Below are 15,629 nucleotides of genomic sequence, written 5' to 3'. Positions count from 1 at the left end.
CAGGATGATGTTTTCTTTTGTCTGCTGCCATATGAAGTCAGTTCCAAACATTTGAAAAGCCTGGAATTTTCTGCAGAATGAAGAATTCAATTCCAAATACTGGGACTTTCTAAATGCTATGTAAGAGATAAATGCATATCCTTCAATCTGGGAAGCAATATCCTTCTCTAAGAAGCAATAAATCCTGCAGAGAGTGAGACAAAAAATCTTACAAAAAAAGGTAATTTATTCAGTTCAGTTAACTATTATTTTGGGCAATTAGATATCAAACATACACAAGAATATATAGGATATTAATACATAAAGAATGGTATTCATTAACATGCTGGGCATAAATATACAGTAGAGGATTCTTCGGAACAATGGGCACAATGGCCAGTTGTATGCAAAAGGAATGTTTGTCACCAAACTTGAAAGTTTTCACATCTAAGTGGTCAAATAATTACTGTGTTAGGATTTTATCTTTAATTCCAAAGTAACAACTAATAATGTCTATATTTTTCTAAGGCTTCTTGAACAGCTGTCTGCATAACAGGTGTCCTCTCTGAATAATCAGTTAAACTGGCTGTTCCAAAATTGATCCCTGAATGTTGAATCACTCCTTAGCACCAGTTTGGTTTTGGTCAATGAGTTGATTGCTGTTGTCACTGAAAGTCCAACACCTGATCAGAGAACAAGGAAAAGTACCATGCCCTTTTGGTGGGTGATAAACTCCTGGGATAATGCAAAGGTGAAACAAACATCTTTTCTGACAGCTCACAAATGCAAACATTAAAAATGCAAATAATTCCTAGCATTATAAACCGATAAAAGCTGACCTTAGTTTGGCAACAACTGTTCTGATGAAGAAATAGAATTAAAATTAGTACTGCACATAATGGTCAACCTGATAAGCTTTTCTTAAATTCTTTTTATAGAATAAATTTTTATCTAATGTAGAAGCAGGTGACTGCATTTTATATTTACAGATCCTGGCTAGACAGTAACAGATTAGGTGTGCTGCCTAATCTCTACCACTGTTCAAAAAAGTTGAAAAGCAGTTTATACAGACTCACTTATTCTGGTGAAACCCTCCAAAAGGCAGTGATGTGCTCTGTCCCCTGGTTGCATGTCCCCATCCTTGAATTGTCCCCCCTGCCCTCCTCTCCTGCACTCCCATGCAGGAACAGGAACAAGGGCATGAGTGCTCCTGTGATGATTCCCAGCTGTGCTCTGAACCCTCATGAGAAGTTGTTCTATCACTAAAAGGCTGTGACCTGTAAAGGAAGAACCAACTTGGACCATCTTAGCTGTGACTCCAGAACTCAAGGCCTGCAAGTGCTACTCCAAAATCCACATTAAATACTGGTGAATGAGCAGCCTGTCATGGGGCTCCCTCACAGACCTGGAGAAGACCTGTCACACACCAAGTATCAGATCTCCATGACCCAATGGTGACCTAAAGAGCCCATGCTTTTCCACCTCCATGGACTGCACAGTTACTCAAGGGCTAAAGCTTCCCAAGAGCTGAAAGATGTTGGGTATCAAACTCTCCCTGAGCTTTGGGGAAATTTAGACATTGAAGATACATGAGCTTGAAAACAGCAGTCCAGCTATTCTTCATGACTGAAATGCCCAGGATGGCACAGAATAGCTCATTTTCCATCAATGTGTGTCAAAGGAAAAGGGAGAATGCCTTCTCAGTTATCAAGAGGTAAAGAAAGAGGAATGTTATTTTGTATCCTCACATTAGGCTCATTTCCCTATCTCCTAAGCCCTGGTCTTTCCAAAGAAATAACTCCAAAGTCAGCAGGGCATTACAGAGTCTGTTCCATACGGAAGGAGAAGCTGTGTAATTTTTTCCTCTAGATCAGCAGCTCAGCAGTGCAGGCTACAGGAGGAAACTTTCGCAGGTTTGGAAACACCAAACTAAACCAAGACCAAAAGCAGTGTCCTGGTTCTCTCAGTTTTTCCTATTCCTAATCAGAATTTTAAAAAATCAGATCCTGGGAGATGTTTCCAAGCTATGAATATTCTTCCTTAAATCATTGGGGTTTATCTATAAATGTTTCTTTCAGATTATTTTGAAATATTTTATTTCAAACACCTTACTAAAAGTAATAAAAGTTTTTTAAAGACAATGTCATTTAGAAAGGGAATTTGAAAACATAGAACACAAACGTTTTTAACTATTTCTGGAGAAGAGGAAAAAAAGCAGAAAAAGTAACTTTAGCTTTTCCTTTGCTGTAGAAAAAAGTCTCAGCTTTACTGGGTTAATATTTTTCTGGTGGGACAAAATGCATTAAAGTGGCCATTTTCCTGGTCAGTGGTCTTTTCCTTCAGGAGCAGGTTGCTGGGCATGGATCCTACAACCAGCCCTCCTAAGGCTTGCTAAGATATTGATGTTTCCAGCTGGACTCATCACATTAACATTAAAGAAGGAATAATGTCTAGTGTTAAAAATGCCCCAGGTGGAACTTCAGTCCATTTCCAACAGGGGTATAGAACACTACAAAGGGTATCTCTGGGACGTCACTTGCTGACCAGCTGCTTTTTCTATGATTACTTTCAACTACATTGTGTTTAAAAGTTTCATAGAAAAAAGAAGTGCATGAATGGAAATAAAAAAATAAGGACATTTGTATGATTTCTATAAATAAACAGCACAGCAAGATTTAAATAGAACACAGACAAAGGACATTTATACAGGCATGAACTGTTACAGCTTGTTCTCCTCAAAGAGTATCTGTGCATAGACCGTCATGCTGGGAATGCCTTTGGCTTCCTGAATCGGCTTCATCAGTTCAAGTTCAGCATATGTTAAATTCTCCTCTGTGATTTTTGGCTGAAAGACAGAACCAACAAATTAGTTATAATGTCATTACCACTGAATGTAGATATTTTATAAAATTGGCTATAGCTCTTCTCCCCCCCATTGTAATTCTACTACGTGTTTAATCCGTTTACTCTGCATTAGGGTTAGTTCTTAGAAGATGAAATAAAAATAGTATCAAAAATAGGAAACAGGAATAAGTAGGATTTTCGGGTTTGCTTCTAATTTCACAAACACTGAACATTTTGACAATTCAAATATTGGAGACTTGAAAGATGTGTGTTAGCAAAATGTTCAGCCTCCTTAATAGTAAATTTCCCAATTTTATTTATTGCAGATTTCACAATTTGAAAGATATATGCCAGATTTGCTTTCCAGCTGTAAACCTTGGACCAGTTACATCTCTAATCACAGCCACTCACAGAGCCTCTCATTATATTTCTTAACAGAACCAAAAAATGTTAAAAATACACAGAAGGCAGAAAAAACTGGATAGAATTACTGCCATTCCACTGGAATTTCACCACTTTTGCCAAGCTATAGATGAGTTCAGAGTTTAGAAAAAAGGCAATACCACCAAAACTGTCTGCTGTATTACAGTGATTGAGTTTGACTTACAACTATAAAATGTAGCTAAGGGAGATGGTCAATAAAATTTACTGAAGAAATTTTTTTGTGGGTGGCAGAAGCTGCCTTCTGCTATTGGGGACTTCATCCAGACTCAGGTGGCTTAGAGGAGGAAAATCTTGTCTTGTGCTCCTGTGTGTGTTTTTCTCACAGTTGGGAGTGGGTTGTTCATGTCTAATTCACCCAGAAAATGTACCAACAAACAAAAGAGTTGCTGTGGAATTGTATGTGAGACCCTCAGTATTTGAAGTGGATTTCAGTTAATCTGTAGAAGACTGAGGTCTGTACTCCCTGAAGAAGGGTGAAGCTCTGTGGTCATATGCAAGTGAAGAACTGGATAATTTGTTCTTTATCTTCTTGAGTACTTGTTCTACCTGAGTAACTGGTGTCCTCAAGTTGAAGTGCAGAGGACAATTAAAAAACCCAAAATGTTTCAGCCATGTGGATTTCTGCAGTCACAAGAAGCAGCCGTGAAAAGGTTGCATCTCTCAGACTACGAAAAGCTTTGGCAGTTGTAAACTTAAAACTGGCTCAAAGTTCATAAACCAAGATTTTCCACACAGTACTTAAATGTTAGGAAGAAATTGTATATAGTTGCCAAAGCCAAAGTTTCACATTTTATTTATTGCTTATTTATTTCTGATTTAACACAAATGATTCCTGTTTCCTTGAAATGTGTTTGAATAATTATTGTATTGTCTTCTTCCTAAAAAGATAAGCATCTAATACCCTCTGAAATCAGTCCCTGTGCTCCCCTGCTTCCTGTTCTTTGCACTGCTCTGGAATCCTCTCATGACAGTTGCTCACACTCAGCATTTCATTTCAGGTTGTTTCCATCAGGGTGAAAAAGTTTACACTTTTCCAGCATTAATTTGATCCTATTTCTTCTCTGCAGATCAAATCCTCAAATACTTTGTGCAGCTGCACAAAGTCAATTGATCTGTGCAATGTGAGTCCAAGCCCTTTGCATGGTATTGCCTGCAGGACTGGCACCTTTGCATTTCACTGTTCACGCAGTCTTCCCTCCCTCCCCACTTCCATCCGTAGTCCTATTTGATCTCGACTTCTGGTCCTCATTCACTATCAAATGCTCTGCTGTTGACAACACAGAAAATGTCGTGCTTTTATTGAATTCTCTGGCGTAATGACAAAAGGAATTACTGTGGATCCAGACAGATCTTGACTGTAACAGAAATAAAATCACACACATATTTTCTTTGTTAATGTATTAGGATTGAACTGAACCACAATGTTTAGAAAGACATCTCTCCATCCTGGCCCTGACCTAAAGACTTAGAAAAAACTCTTGGTCAACTGCTGTGATGCATTTTTATATTGCCCTTTTCTTTCTGTCCTGAAAGTATTAGAATTAGTATCACTTTCTAGGCACTTCAGTTGTTTTTTGCTTTTATGTTAAGTTAAAGATTCCTTTTGAGAATTCAAACCTCTATGTGCCTGTCTATTCAGTTATGTAGTACAGAAGCTAAACACAGGAGTTACATTGAGGGTGAACACCACAATAACACCAACAAATGCTATATATTTTATTCTCAGTGTAAGATAGTATACTGAGCCTCTGTTTGAAGGTATGGGGAATTTTGCTGACAGCTTCAGTGTCACATCAGACCTTCAATGCATAATGATACACTGCATGTGAAAAGCCTCCTAAAAATGAATCTGATAAAACTTTTCAAGAAAAGATATTGGTCACTGCCACAGTAAAGCACTACATTTCCTAAGTCTGATGCAGAACATCTGTTGAGGCAGAAATATTTTCATTGTTCTGTAGGAATCAGTTGTTCAGGGCAAGCTAAATCTGTATATGTTTTCCCCTTTATTGTTTAATCACATTTCATGTTATGTTTCCATTTAGAAAATGCCACATGCCCTAAAATAACCACCCCAACGCCCAGCTCATGTAAATTTTAGAAGTAAGATTTATGAAATCATATTGTCCAGGTGTTTTATTATATTATCTCAAAATTGCATTGTTTTCCAGTGTAGATTATCTCTTTAGTCTTACCTTATTCTATTATGTTTGGATATGAAAAATAACACTAGATTCCCCAAAACAAGTCATTGGGCAGTAGTGGCTGATGTGTTGCTTTCATACATTTTTATGATGTTCCTATAGTAAACATAATTTAATAAAGCCAAAACACACTAAATAAATAATTGCATCTAGAAAAGCAATAAAACCAAATAAAATTAGTACTTTCATAAGTGGAAAAGGTACTTCAATTACTGCTACAAGCAACAGCACACCATAAAATGTGTAGAATAATTTCCCTTATGCATATTTCTAGTATGTAATAATTTGATTGAAAATATGAGGAAACACACAGGAGGTTCAAAATTGTGAAAGGTATACAGTTTTCAGCAAAGGATGTGTAATAATAGTGCATGGGAGCCAACACTACTTCAAGTTACCTGTGGTAGCCAGGTTTTTATTCCATACACTCTTCTGCACTTCATTTATCAACCACGTTTAATTTAATTTTGTTGGTTTGTTTGTCCAAAACCAACTTTTTTTGAGCAGACAGGAAAAAAAAAAACAACCTAATTCTTACGATTTCATCTCTCCTTAGGATTGGATATTGTTTTGGCAGTGTTAACCTGGACCCGTGCCACCACTTCCTTTCTGGAACAATGGTGTGACTTTAATAACTGATGTTGTAGGTGGGACAGAGGGTAGGACAGAAGAAGAAGAGACAACAATTGACTGGCCATTCACCCCTCTCTTTCTGTCCTGGTGCTTCATCTAGGAGGTCATTGGGATTTCTAGGGCTACAACATCCTTTTCTAAAAAATTTCATCATTGTTCTAAAATAATATTGAAATTATTTCTTCAAGTAGGATCTATTCCAGTGTGGCATTCCTAGATACAGCATTTATCTTGTATGTCTGTTTTCTCATCTTGGGAACATATACTTTGCCAAAATATAAATTAGGAAGAGTTATGATTTTCCAGTGTATCTTCTGGCAAATGCAAAATGATTCCTCTTCCAGATTTCTTCCAGTTTAATTTTAGTTTATTCCAGTCACAGAGCTTCCCATGGGCAACTATTCAAAAGAGTTCACTTATAGGAACATTTCTCTTATTAAACAATCTGCAAGGTCTATCATGTGAATATGTAAAAGAAACTAAAGTACGTGTATATATAGTTTTGTTTTTATTGGGTTTGTCTAGTATATAAATGTGTTAGAAATTAAATAGAAGTGTTGGGTTTCAATCAAAATTATTCTGAATTTTATGTCATAATTACCAGGAATGTCAATTTTTCTCTTACTAGGCTTAGCTAATTTGTTTCTTGGCAGCCTCAAGAATGTTTACTCTGAGCACTGTCAGACGGGAAAGTTCTTGAAGTTTTAACTAAGACTACTCTTATCCAAATTTGTAATTAGGTATGAAGAAAACAAGCAAATAATAACCTCATAAATTCAACTTCTCTGCAAAAACAACTGATGCCAACTTGCACATAGAGATTGCTGCAGTCTCACTGTTCCATGACCACACGTGTTATGAAGATGACAAACTGAATGTGAATTTTTAGTTTACTATCAAAAATAAGCAGAAAAGGCCTGATTTCGCAGTTCATTTCAGTCTTAAATATTTTAGAGACTATTGCTGCAGACATTCGCCTTTGAATTCAGTGCCTATATAATCACATGTGATGTAGTTTTTGTTTGAGATATGATACAGAAAGAATTTTACACAAGGGAAAATAAACTCCTATAGATGAAATTAAATTTTCAGCACTGAGTTTTCTGGATTCAACAAGCATATATCCCAAATTGTGCACATGGTGGTGGGGTTGGAACTAGATGATCCTTAAGGTCCCTTCTAAAGCCATTCTATGATTCTATGAAATTCCTGTCAGAGCTTCACAGTATTTTTAGTAACTCTGGTTTCCTGCAGTAACACTTGAAAATGGAACTCCACCCTCACTGCCATGGTCTGCACTCATGGATGAGTGGATTAGGTCAGCAAGGATAAAACCCTGCCAATTCTGCAGATGTTTGCTGGTGTGATTGCCAGTGCATGGCAAATTGCCACCCGTGGCCCAGCCATGCCATGCTGTTGGGTGGACATGTGGTGCCCAGGAATGCTGCAGGAAGTGCAAATGGGAAAGGTAAAGAGTCAAGAGGTGCTGCTAAAGTTTTTTGACCCAGTCTCTAGGAATTGCACTTCTGGCCAGGTTACTCCACAGCACCAAGAAAGCAGCCTTGCCCCAGTGCCATGAAGGAGTTGTTCCCAGCAAGCACATTCTGGAACTACCATTTATTTTCTCTCCCTTTCTCTTGCAAAAGCCAAACTTGACTCTTTGGCCTTTTTCCTTTAACGTTTGAGAAACATCTTGTTTTGTAGTCACAGTCAGTAAAAAGCTCCAAAGAAAAGCTCAGATACTGTCCAGATGGCACAGCTCAGGAGCATCCAGTGTCACTGCCTGAGCACACTCCATCAGAAACTGTCTAGACAGGACTCCCCAGGCCAACTGGTTGGGCTGTGTTACCACAGGAAGAGATTGTTGGCTGTCTCTGTATCCATGTCCAGAAGGGTGGAAACTGCATGCTGAGTGCGGCTTAAGGGAAAGGGGGTAGCCCATCATCTCCTCAGCATATCTCCTTTTCAAAGCATCTGGTTTTTGAAGCCATGGAGGGGATGGGATGCGATGGGATGTGGCTGCCAGCTTGGCCATCACTGGAGAGTCAGTGATGGAGGTGAAAGTGAGGATGTGCTGAAGCAAAGATCCAGCATGATCTGGTGGATCCAAAGATCCAAGATGATTTGGTGGATGAGTTTGCAACTCACTTGTCTGGGCCACCAGGACATGGGAGAGAGCACATGCTGGCAGTGGGGTCAGGCAGGACAAAACTCACTGTAGCTTCAGAGAGAAAAGGATTAACCTTTGACAGTCCTATTTTTAAATATACACAGGAAAACCCCTCCCTTTATACTATGTGGTCTGAAATCAGTAGTGTTCCTGAGGGCCACAGATACACTTAATGGTCAAGCCCTATGAACTTCAGTGGGATGATTTCCTCATTAAGATAGTACCATAACTCAGAAGTCAGAAGGAGTTTTTTGTTCTTTTTTTAAGAGCTTCAAGTGTTTACCAATGTCAGTGACTTGATTGCAGGCAGAAAGCCAGAGATTCCCCTGGAACAGAGGAGTTTCAGAAATTACTTTTGCAGAAGTTCTGAAGCTAGATCTGCAAAATGAGCTTTCCTCTAGAAATCCATCTACTGGCCAGTAAGATGAAATATCAAGAGAGACATTCAATGCCAAAGCTAATAAATATGACATTGGAAAATATGGAGAGTAGGAATTATGACTTTTAGTGGCATTATCAGTTAAAAAGGACAGGTTTTTTCACATTAAGATATCTATTTTTTTACTTCCTATAGAATAAAATGCCTATACTCCCTGAGAACAATATCTACAACAATTTGTGAACACTCTTTCACCATTGCATCTAAATTTTGTTATTGCATCCCACAGAAGTTATGATTACAAAGTCAGGGACAAAGATGATTTAAGTCCCATTGAATGAGTTTTGGGGGAAGAGCATCCTCCCCTTTGCTAATGCTCTATTGCTTTTACAGTTGCAGTTATTCCTAGATTCTAAACCAACATTGCTGGAAATCAAGCTGATTTCTTATCATTCAAAAAAAGCCAAGGAAGTAATTAAAAGTTTTCACTTCACTGGTGACACTTCTATTACTCCAAATGTGTCATCACACAAAAATCATCTACTGTGGGTGGCACTTCTATTACTCCAAATGTGTCATCACACAAAAATCATCTACTGTGGGAATTTGTAAATACACAAGTCTCAACACAGATCCAACAAGAAATTTTACATATTTATACAAATCATTCCTTCCTGGGCATAAAGATAGCAACCTGTGATCTGAATCAGGAAGCAAGCATAACTCAGTAGTTTTGAGTACGTTGAGTTCTGAGTGTCAACCTGAATGTGCAAATGATATTCATGCCCTATGGACATCTCATATCCTATGGAGACACTGAAAAAAAGAAAGGATTATTCATCTTGCAGAGAGAGGAATTATGAGGACTGAATAGAAATATTAAAGAATAACAGGGAGTCTAGGGTAAAACCATTCACCACTGCTTTGTGTATTATATGTATGGTCTTACTTGAAGTCTGTGGAGATCAATAATGCCTTAATAAATTGGGAGCTTAAATTGTCACCCATTATTACATGTGGAGGAAGCAACTCTTCTAACAGAAGGTGGCACAGCTTTTAATTTAAAGTCATCCAGTAGAAGGGAAGACCTGATTGCTCCCAGATTCAGAATTCACAAATTACTGAGCAGATGTATTCCACTTCCATTTTCTTTCTCAAGGAAAGGGCCAATGGTACCTACAGTTAAGACTACTGAGGAATCCTACTAATTGTGTGAAATACTGACTTCTAGAAATTTCCCTCAGCCTTGGATAACCATAATCCCTTCCTGGTTCTCAAGTAACTTTTACATCATCATCATCATCATCATCATCAAAAGCAGATCTCAGTAATCATGTAGCACTGAGCCACTGGTGATCCAATCCATGCTGAAATAAACAATGCTGTCTACACTGTGGGAGCTGAAGGTAGAAGGATGCTTCTCTTAAATAGCTCAGCGCTATGGTCACTGAAATCACTCTGCCCAGAAGTCACACAGGAACAACATGTACACTGTGGTGGGGAACAACAGAAGCCAGATACACTACATTCAATAAAGAGTTTATGTAAGAGGTTAGTCAGTGTAGGAACAGCAGAAGCCAGCTCTTGTGTACTGTGAGCTTTCCATGGATGTGTTTGGAGAACTAAGCCCAAGGGGATCATTTGTAATACAGGAGATATTCACCTGATTTCAAAGTGTGATGGTTATATGATGTAGCAGAGTGCAAATGTCAGTGGCAGAATCAGAGGAGTCCCTATAGCCTGTCTTATCTGGGCAGGTATTCCTCCCCTTACAATTTGGTGTGAAAACGATGAAGTAAAAAAAAATTTTGTATAAGTAAAGATTTCAAGGTTTGATCTAACCTCAAGTCACATCCTTTCCATTGGTTGTAGTGAATCACACAGGAGCTCCTAAGATTGATGGTTCAAACCTTCATGAAAAGACACTAAAGCCTTTTCATTTAGATGATGTTCTATAACTGACACTCTAGGGCTATGACAGCTAGTCTCTAGGAGGCAATGAAAGGCTTACCAGAAAATTTGGTTGAGGAAGTAGAAGATTTATCTCTACCAACTCAACGGGCTAAGTACTTAAGGCTAGAGCAGAACAGCCCTTAGAGAGAAGAGTTTGTGGGCCCCCAGAATTTTCTTCTTCGTAATGACTCTCTGCGCTTCTTGCATGCTATAAAAAACATCCCTTTTTGCATTTCAGCATCTCTATTTCCTTTGATCTGCACACATTTCTCGTTGATGCTAATAGAGAATGACACTGATGGGGAATATTTTTGCAACAGGGGGAGCATAGAATCGTTATTCTGGCTAAAGCAAAAGCAATATGACTTAAGCAGAGTATTTAAAAGGCTTTACTCAACACTGCGCAATTGAACATGGTATTAGACTTTCTCTCTCTTTTTTTTTTTTTTAATTTTCATTGAGATTATGTCCATATTTTATCCAGGTTATTGTGTTCTTGTAAAATTATACTGCAATCCACTCTAGCACGTTAACAACAAAAGAAATTCTCTAGCTTATTATAAACATCTTTCAAGAAACCAAAAGCATATGTCCTCTGGAAATAATTTTGCTGGTATTTAGGCTATTACAAAAAAATTTCCCAAAACACTGGAATTATTTTGTAATGTTCCCTTATACTCTAGCTTGTTAGCTTAGGTTTTCTAGAATATTCTCCTTGTGCCCCAATACAGTCCCTTCCCTGAGTTGTACAGGGAAGCTGCAGAAGTAGTCCAGAAACTCAGCGATATGTGTCTGTCTTTGCAGTAGTGATTGCCTAGTAAGTGTGTGCCATCAGTGAAAAAAGATCTAGTGTAGACACCAGCTGTGCAATAATTATAGCTGGAAAGGAAGTTATTTTATCCTGCAGAGATTTGGCAGGATGATGATATTAATTTCTTTTGCCCCAAAGCACACTGAAAATTTAAAATCTGAGAAATTTTTGAGAATTAAAATGGGGAGACAAGTTTGCTGAAAAATTTTTTTTAAAGTTTCATTTAGATGTATATGATATGTCTTTTTCTCTGTATTTTCTACATTTTTTATCTTTCTTTAAACTTCTTTTACTTCAGTTAGTTTAATTTTCCTCACTGAAAAGAAGTAATTTAAAAGCAGAAAGTATGGATTTTTTTCCCCCTGAGAATACAAAAGCTTAGACAACTGTGCTGTAAAAGGAGGCAAGAAGAACAGAATTGGCAAACTGCTCTGACAAGTGCCCTGCTCAGCTTCTGAATATGCCTTATAGATTTACTTCAGTTTAGTTTATTTTGTCCCTCAATGCACTTTATTGCTAGGTCCGTTTATATTTGTTGGATCACTTTTTGACTTAAAACTAACTCATGTCCATAGATTGTGTCTTTTCTGTGGGCTATGTTTCTCCAGGTGCACTCTGAAGTGAAATATGAAAGGGAAGAGAGCAACATACAGAAACTGCTGCCAAAGTCCAACAGCAAGGCATTAAAACAGAGTCTGCTGTCTGCATGCAGCATGTGGATCCTCAGTTGTGCTAGGGGAGACAAAGCTGATTTCATTGTTTGAAAAGGCTTTACTCCTGCTCAACCTCCAAAGTGTTTGGACCTTGACTGGTGTTTTGTAGCAGGAAGGGAAGAGCCAACAGCTATTTAAGGGCTATCCTTGGAATTATTCCAGAAAGAAAAAGCATCTGGAAACAGATTTACTTCAAGTTTAGCCTGTGTCGATGTGCTTTATTGACCTGCAGGAAGAGTCTGAGTGCTTTAACTGGTGAGAGCTTTTCATAAGAGAGCTGAGACTGCCTGATTACTGATGTGCGCGGGCGCTGGGGTTTACACCGTGGGCACGGCAAAGGGTGCCTGTCAGCCCTGGTGCCAAAGGCTCTCATCTGTGTCTTTGTCTTCTTAGCAGAGCTTTGGCCACAATTACCTATGTTGACATAAGGCCTTTTTCACGGAGTTTTAAAACTCTGCCTCTTCCTCTACTGAAGCCTGACCTGTACGAGCAGAGTCTGGCCAAGGGGCAATCCCTGCAGGACCAGCAGAGGAATGATGAGCTCCATATCCAGGCAGAAAAATTGCCCAAGATATTAGCTGAACTGTTCTCAAGTCACCTGGCATTATGCCCAGGTATCCAGGGTTGTAAAATGTAGAGGTTATTTACTGACAGTTGGTGGGAAGGTTCTCAATTCTAACCCTCATCTGAAAGTGAAACCATCACATGGCATTTGGGTTATTCCAGTGGCGTAATTTTAAGTACCCATCTTCACCTAATATAGAAAGTTGGTCTCTCTGTGATCTCTCTATTGCCAGAGAAGGGAGAAAGGATTCCCAAAAGGCAATTCAGAGGAGTAGTCTGAATTACTAGGAGCATCAGGTTCCTACTTTAATTCATCTCTCTTTCTATTGACTACACAGGGACCATAGCAGAGCACTGCAGCTATAGGCATCTGAAGTGAGTTGGTATAAAACTGTGTCACTCTATTACTGCTGGATGTCTTGTCCAGGCCCTGCTTTGTTACAAAAGCAGAGAAACATCTCACTGTCTACCTGATTTGTCTTGCATGTATCTGCAGGGGTATTTTTCAGTCGGAAACTCATACCCAAGAGAAACTTTTATATGAAGGGCTTTTTCCTTAGTATGAGCTACATATATACATCTTATTCCTGCAATTCAAGGCATTTCTGACTTACAGCAGTGTAGTGCAGAATAAGCCTCCCCATTTCTGATTTGAAGTCTCAAAAGAATTGTGACCAGTACAGTTATGATTTTGCCAGTAATTGGTATTTTTTTCCAAAACACCAGCTGCCAGAAGCATGTGAGAAGGAATAGCAGGTTTCATTTAAGAACAGGCCAAGTTTGTAGACATGACAACTGTTATAAAGCTGGAAAACATAATCCAGTGTAACATTATGCTCAAAATGAAAAGAACCAAGATAATTCATCACTTGAAAAAGTATTACTTAAAAAAAAAAAGGACCTGTATGATTTTTTAAGGCGATTTACAGTATCTGAACCTAGAGTTCTGGCAACATTTCAGCATTTGTATTGAGACAGAAGAATATGCAGAAAATTATGTCACGGAAAATTACTCACCAGGATCAATTTTCTTTGAGGTTTCAAGAGTTTGGGCTTAGGGAAATTATTGGCAATTGGAGCTACAAAAATAAATATTAAGGGATCATTTCATATTATTATCATTCACTGTCATTTTTAGCATATGTATTAGCAATTTATAAATTACATATTAATAGCAAATTAGGAGCAGATGCATGTACTTATACATGAGTTTAAACATATTTCAGGTATTTTACAAGGAACCATAATGCTTATGAATTAGAAAAATTCATAAGATTAAAGAATGTGATATGCAAGACATGCTGTTTGTGTGCAAACACTAGAGCAAGTATACCCCCGGAGAACTGATCATTTGTTACCTAAACCACAGTAAATCTTCAGGTCCTTTCCCTCCTCTCTCCCACTGGCTTAGCACTGGCAGTGTTGCTCAGAAAGTACACCCAAGAGTTTGTGAGACTGACCCTGGAGTTGCAAATCCTCTTGGAAAATGAAGTCCCCAAGAGGCTGGTCTTTATCTGCCCAGTTTGCTTGACTTCCCAAGTACACCAGCAATTTTAAAGAGTGCAATGTGTTGGCTTCCCTCAGAACACCCCCAACAAATAATTTCAACTTGCCTAACTTTAATCTTCTCTTTGAACAGGGTGAATATTGCTGCAGAGGTTCCTGTCTCTCCTCTGGTTAGTGTGAGCTGAGACCTCCTGCTTGGTCTCATTGAGTAGCATCTCAGAATGGCTAAAGCTGCAGGGAGGTGAAAGTCTGTCCCAGTGGCAGGCAGAGGCCATTTCTTCCCCCACAGATGGGAGCAAGAACAGGCAGAGGCAGAGACAGTGGCAAAGTGAAAGATTCCTGACGTCCCACACTCTGCTGTCCCTCCATGGTTGTGCTCAGGATTTGAAATACCTCTGTGTCTCTGTATTCATACCTTTTGCTGGGATGGCTGGTGGCTGCTCCAGTTTCTCTTTCTTTTTCTTTACCTTCTTAGGCTGTAGAGGAGACATGCTCGTCACACTGGTAACTGTCTCCCCGGAGCTGCAAAGCACAGGCCCAAAAGTGAGGGGAAAATGGAGGCAATGGAGGGAAAGACAGTTTGTCCGTGTGAGTTCATGCAAACACATCACCTTCTACTTGTGAGAGTTCATGCCCAACAACCTGGATTGTTATTAGGGTATATAATGTAAAACCTCTTACGGTGGTTGGAAATGCTCTGGGTTTTGCATTTGTTCAGCCATATAGTATGGCTGAGAAACTCAGAGTCTCACTCATCCTGGTATAGAAAATGCAAACTGTCAGGTTTAAACAAGACCCATTTCATAGCACCTGTTCCTTAGAAGCATGTATGACCCCACTGATGCACCCAGGGTGAACTTCTGCCTGCCTGCCCTCAAGGGCTAGAGACACAGACAGGTTATGTGACTTGCATAAGCTCCCATGGGAAGTGTACGGAAAAGCAAAAGCTTCAATGCAGATTCTGGGCTAAGACTGGCTGAGGGGCCAGGAGAGCATGTAGCATGTCTTCAGGCAGCTCACAAACCCGCTAGCAAAAGCTGGCTTCGTCAAGGGGGCCAGTGTGCTCAGGGAATATAACAGGAGAAACTGTGCCCCAATCTCTAACTCGGGCATTCTCCAGTATATTTGTGCTGAAAAGGTGCTATGAGGGAAGAGTACAAGTTATACTGTAAACAGACTCCTATCCAAGAGTTTCTGTGTTTGGACTATTGGAGTTTAACATCCTCTAAGGCTGGACGCTTTACCCTTTTCATCTCCCAAAGCCTGAGATCAAAAATCCTGCTTTGAATATTCGGGGCTTGGATGCACAATCAGGTGGCAGCGATTGTCACCGCGGGTCAGCTGAGCTGTGCAGGGTAACTGACTGTGCAGGGGCTCCCTGCCTGCAACTAAAGGGGAATAAAATTGTACTGGCTTAAGTGGTGATGAA

The 15,629-nt window shown here is 39.2% G+C and overlaps 1 protein-coding gene across 2 annotated transcripts in view; it reads right to left on the bottom strand.

Annotated features, from left to right (window-relative positions):
• Positions 1-206: 206 nt before the first annotated feature.
• VSTM4 (V-set and transmembrane domain containing 4) overlaps positions 207-15,629 on the bottom strand; it is a 32,879-nt gene continuing 17,456 nt past the window's right edge. Inside the window, exons 6-9 of one of the 2 annotated variants that reach the window (XM_048311694.1) lie at positions 14,616-14,722; positions 13,712-13,773; positions 4,433-4,622; positions 2,654-2,824 (exon numbers count right to left, since the gene is read on the bottom strand). In XM_048311694.1, the coding sequence (XP_048167651.1) occupies positions 4,449-4,622; positions 13,712-13,773; positions 14,616-14,722 (343 nt within the window). In that variant the 3' untranslated portion in view covers positions 2,654-2,824; positions 4,433-4,448. Of the gene's footprint in view, positions 2,825-4,432; positions 4,623-13,711; positions 13,774-14,615; positions 14,723-15,629 lie in introns of both variants that reach the window. The other variant, XM_048311695.1, reaches the window with a different exon arrangement.

This window comes from Corvus hawaiiensis, chromosome 8 (assembly GCF_020740725.1).
Source record: "Corvus hawaiiensis isolate bCorHaw1 chromosome 8, bCorHaw1.pri.cur, whole genome shotgun sequence".
Taxonomy (NCBI): Eukaryota; Metazoa; Chordata; class Aves; order Passeriformes; family Corvidae; genus Corvus; species Corvus hawaiiensis.
The sequence above is the reverse complement of the archived record's forward strand: the minus strand, read 5'-3'. Positions and strand labels throughout refer to the sequence as shown.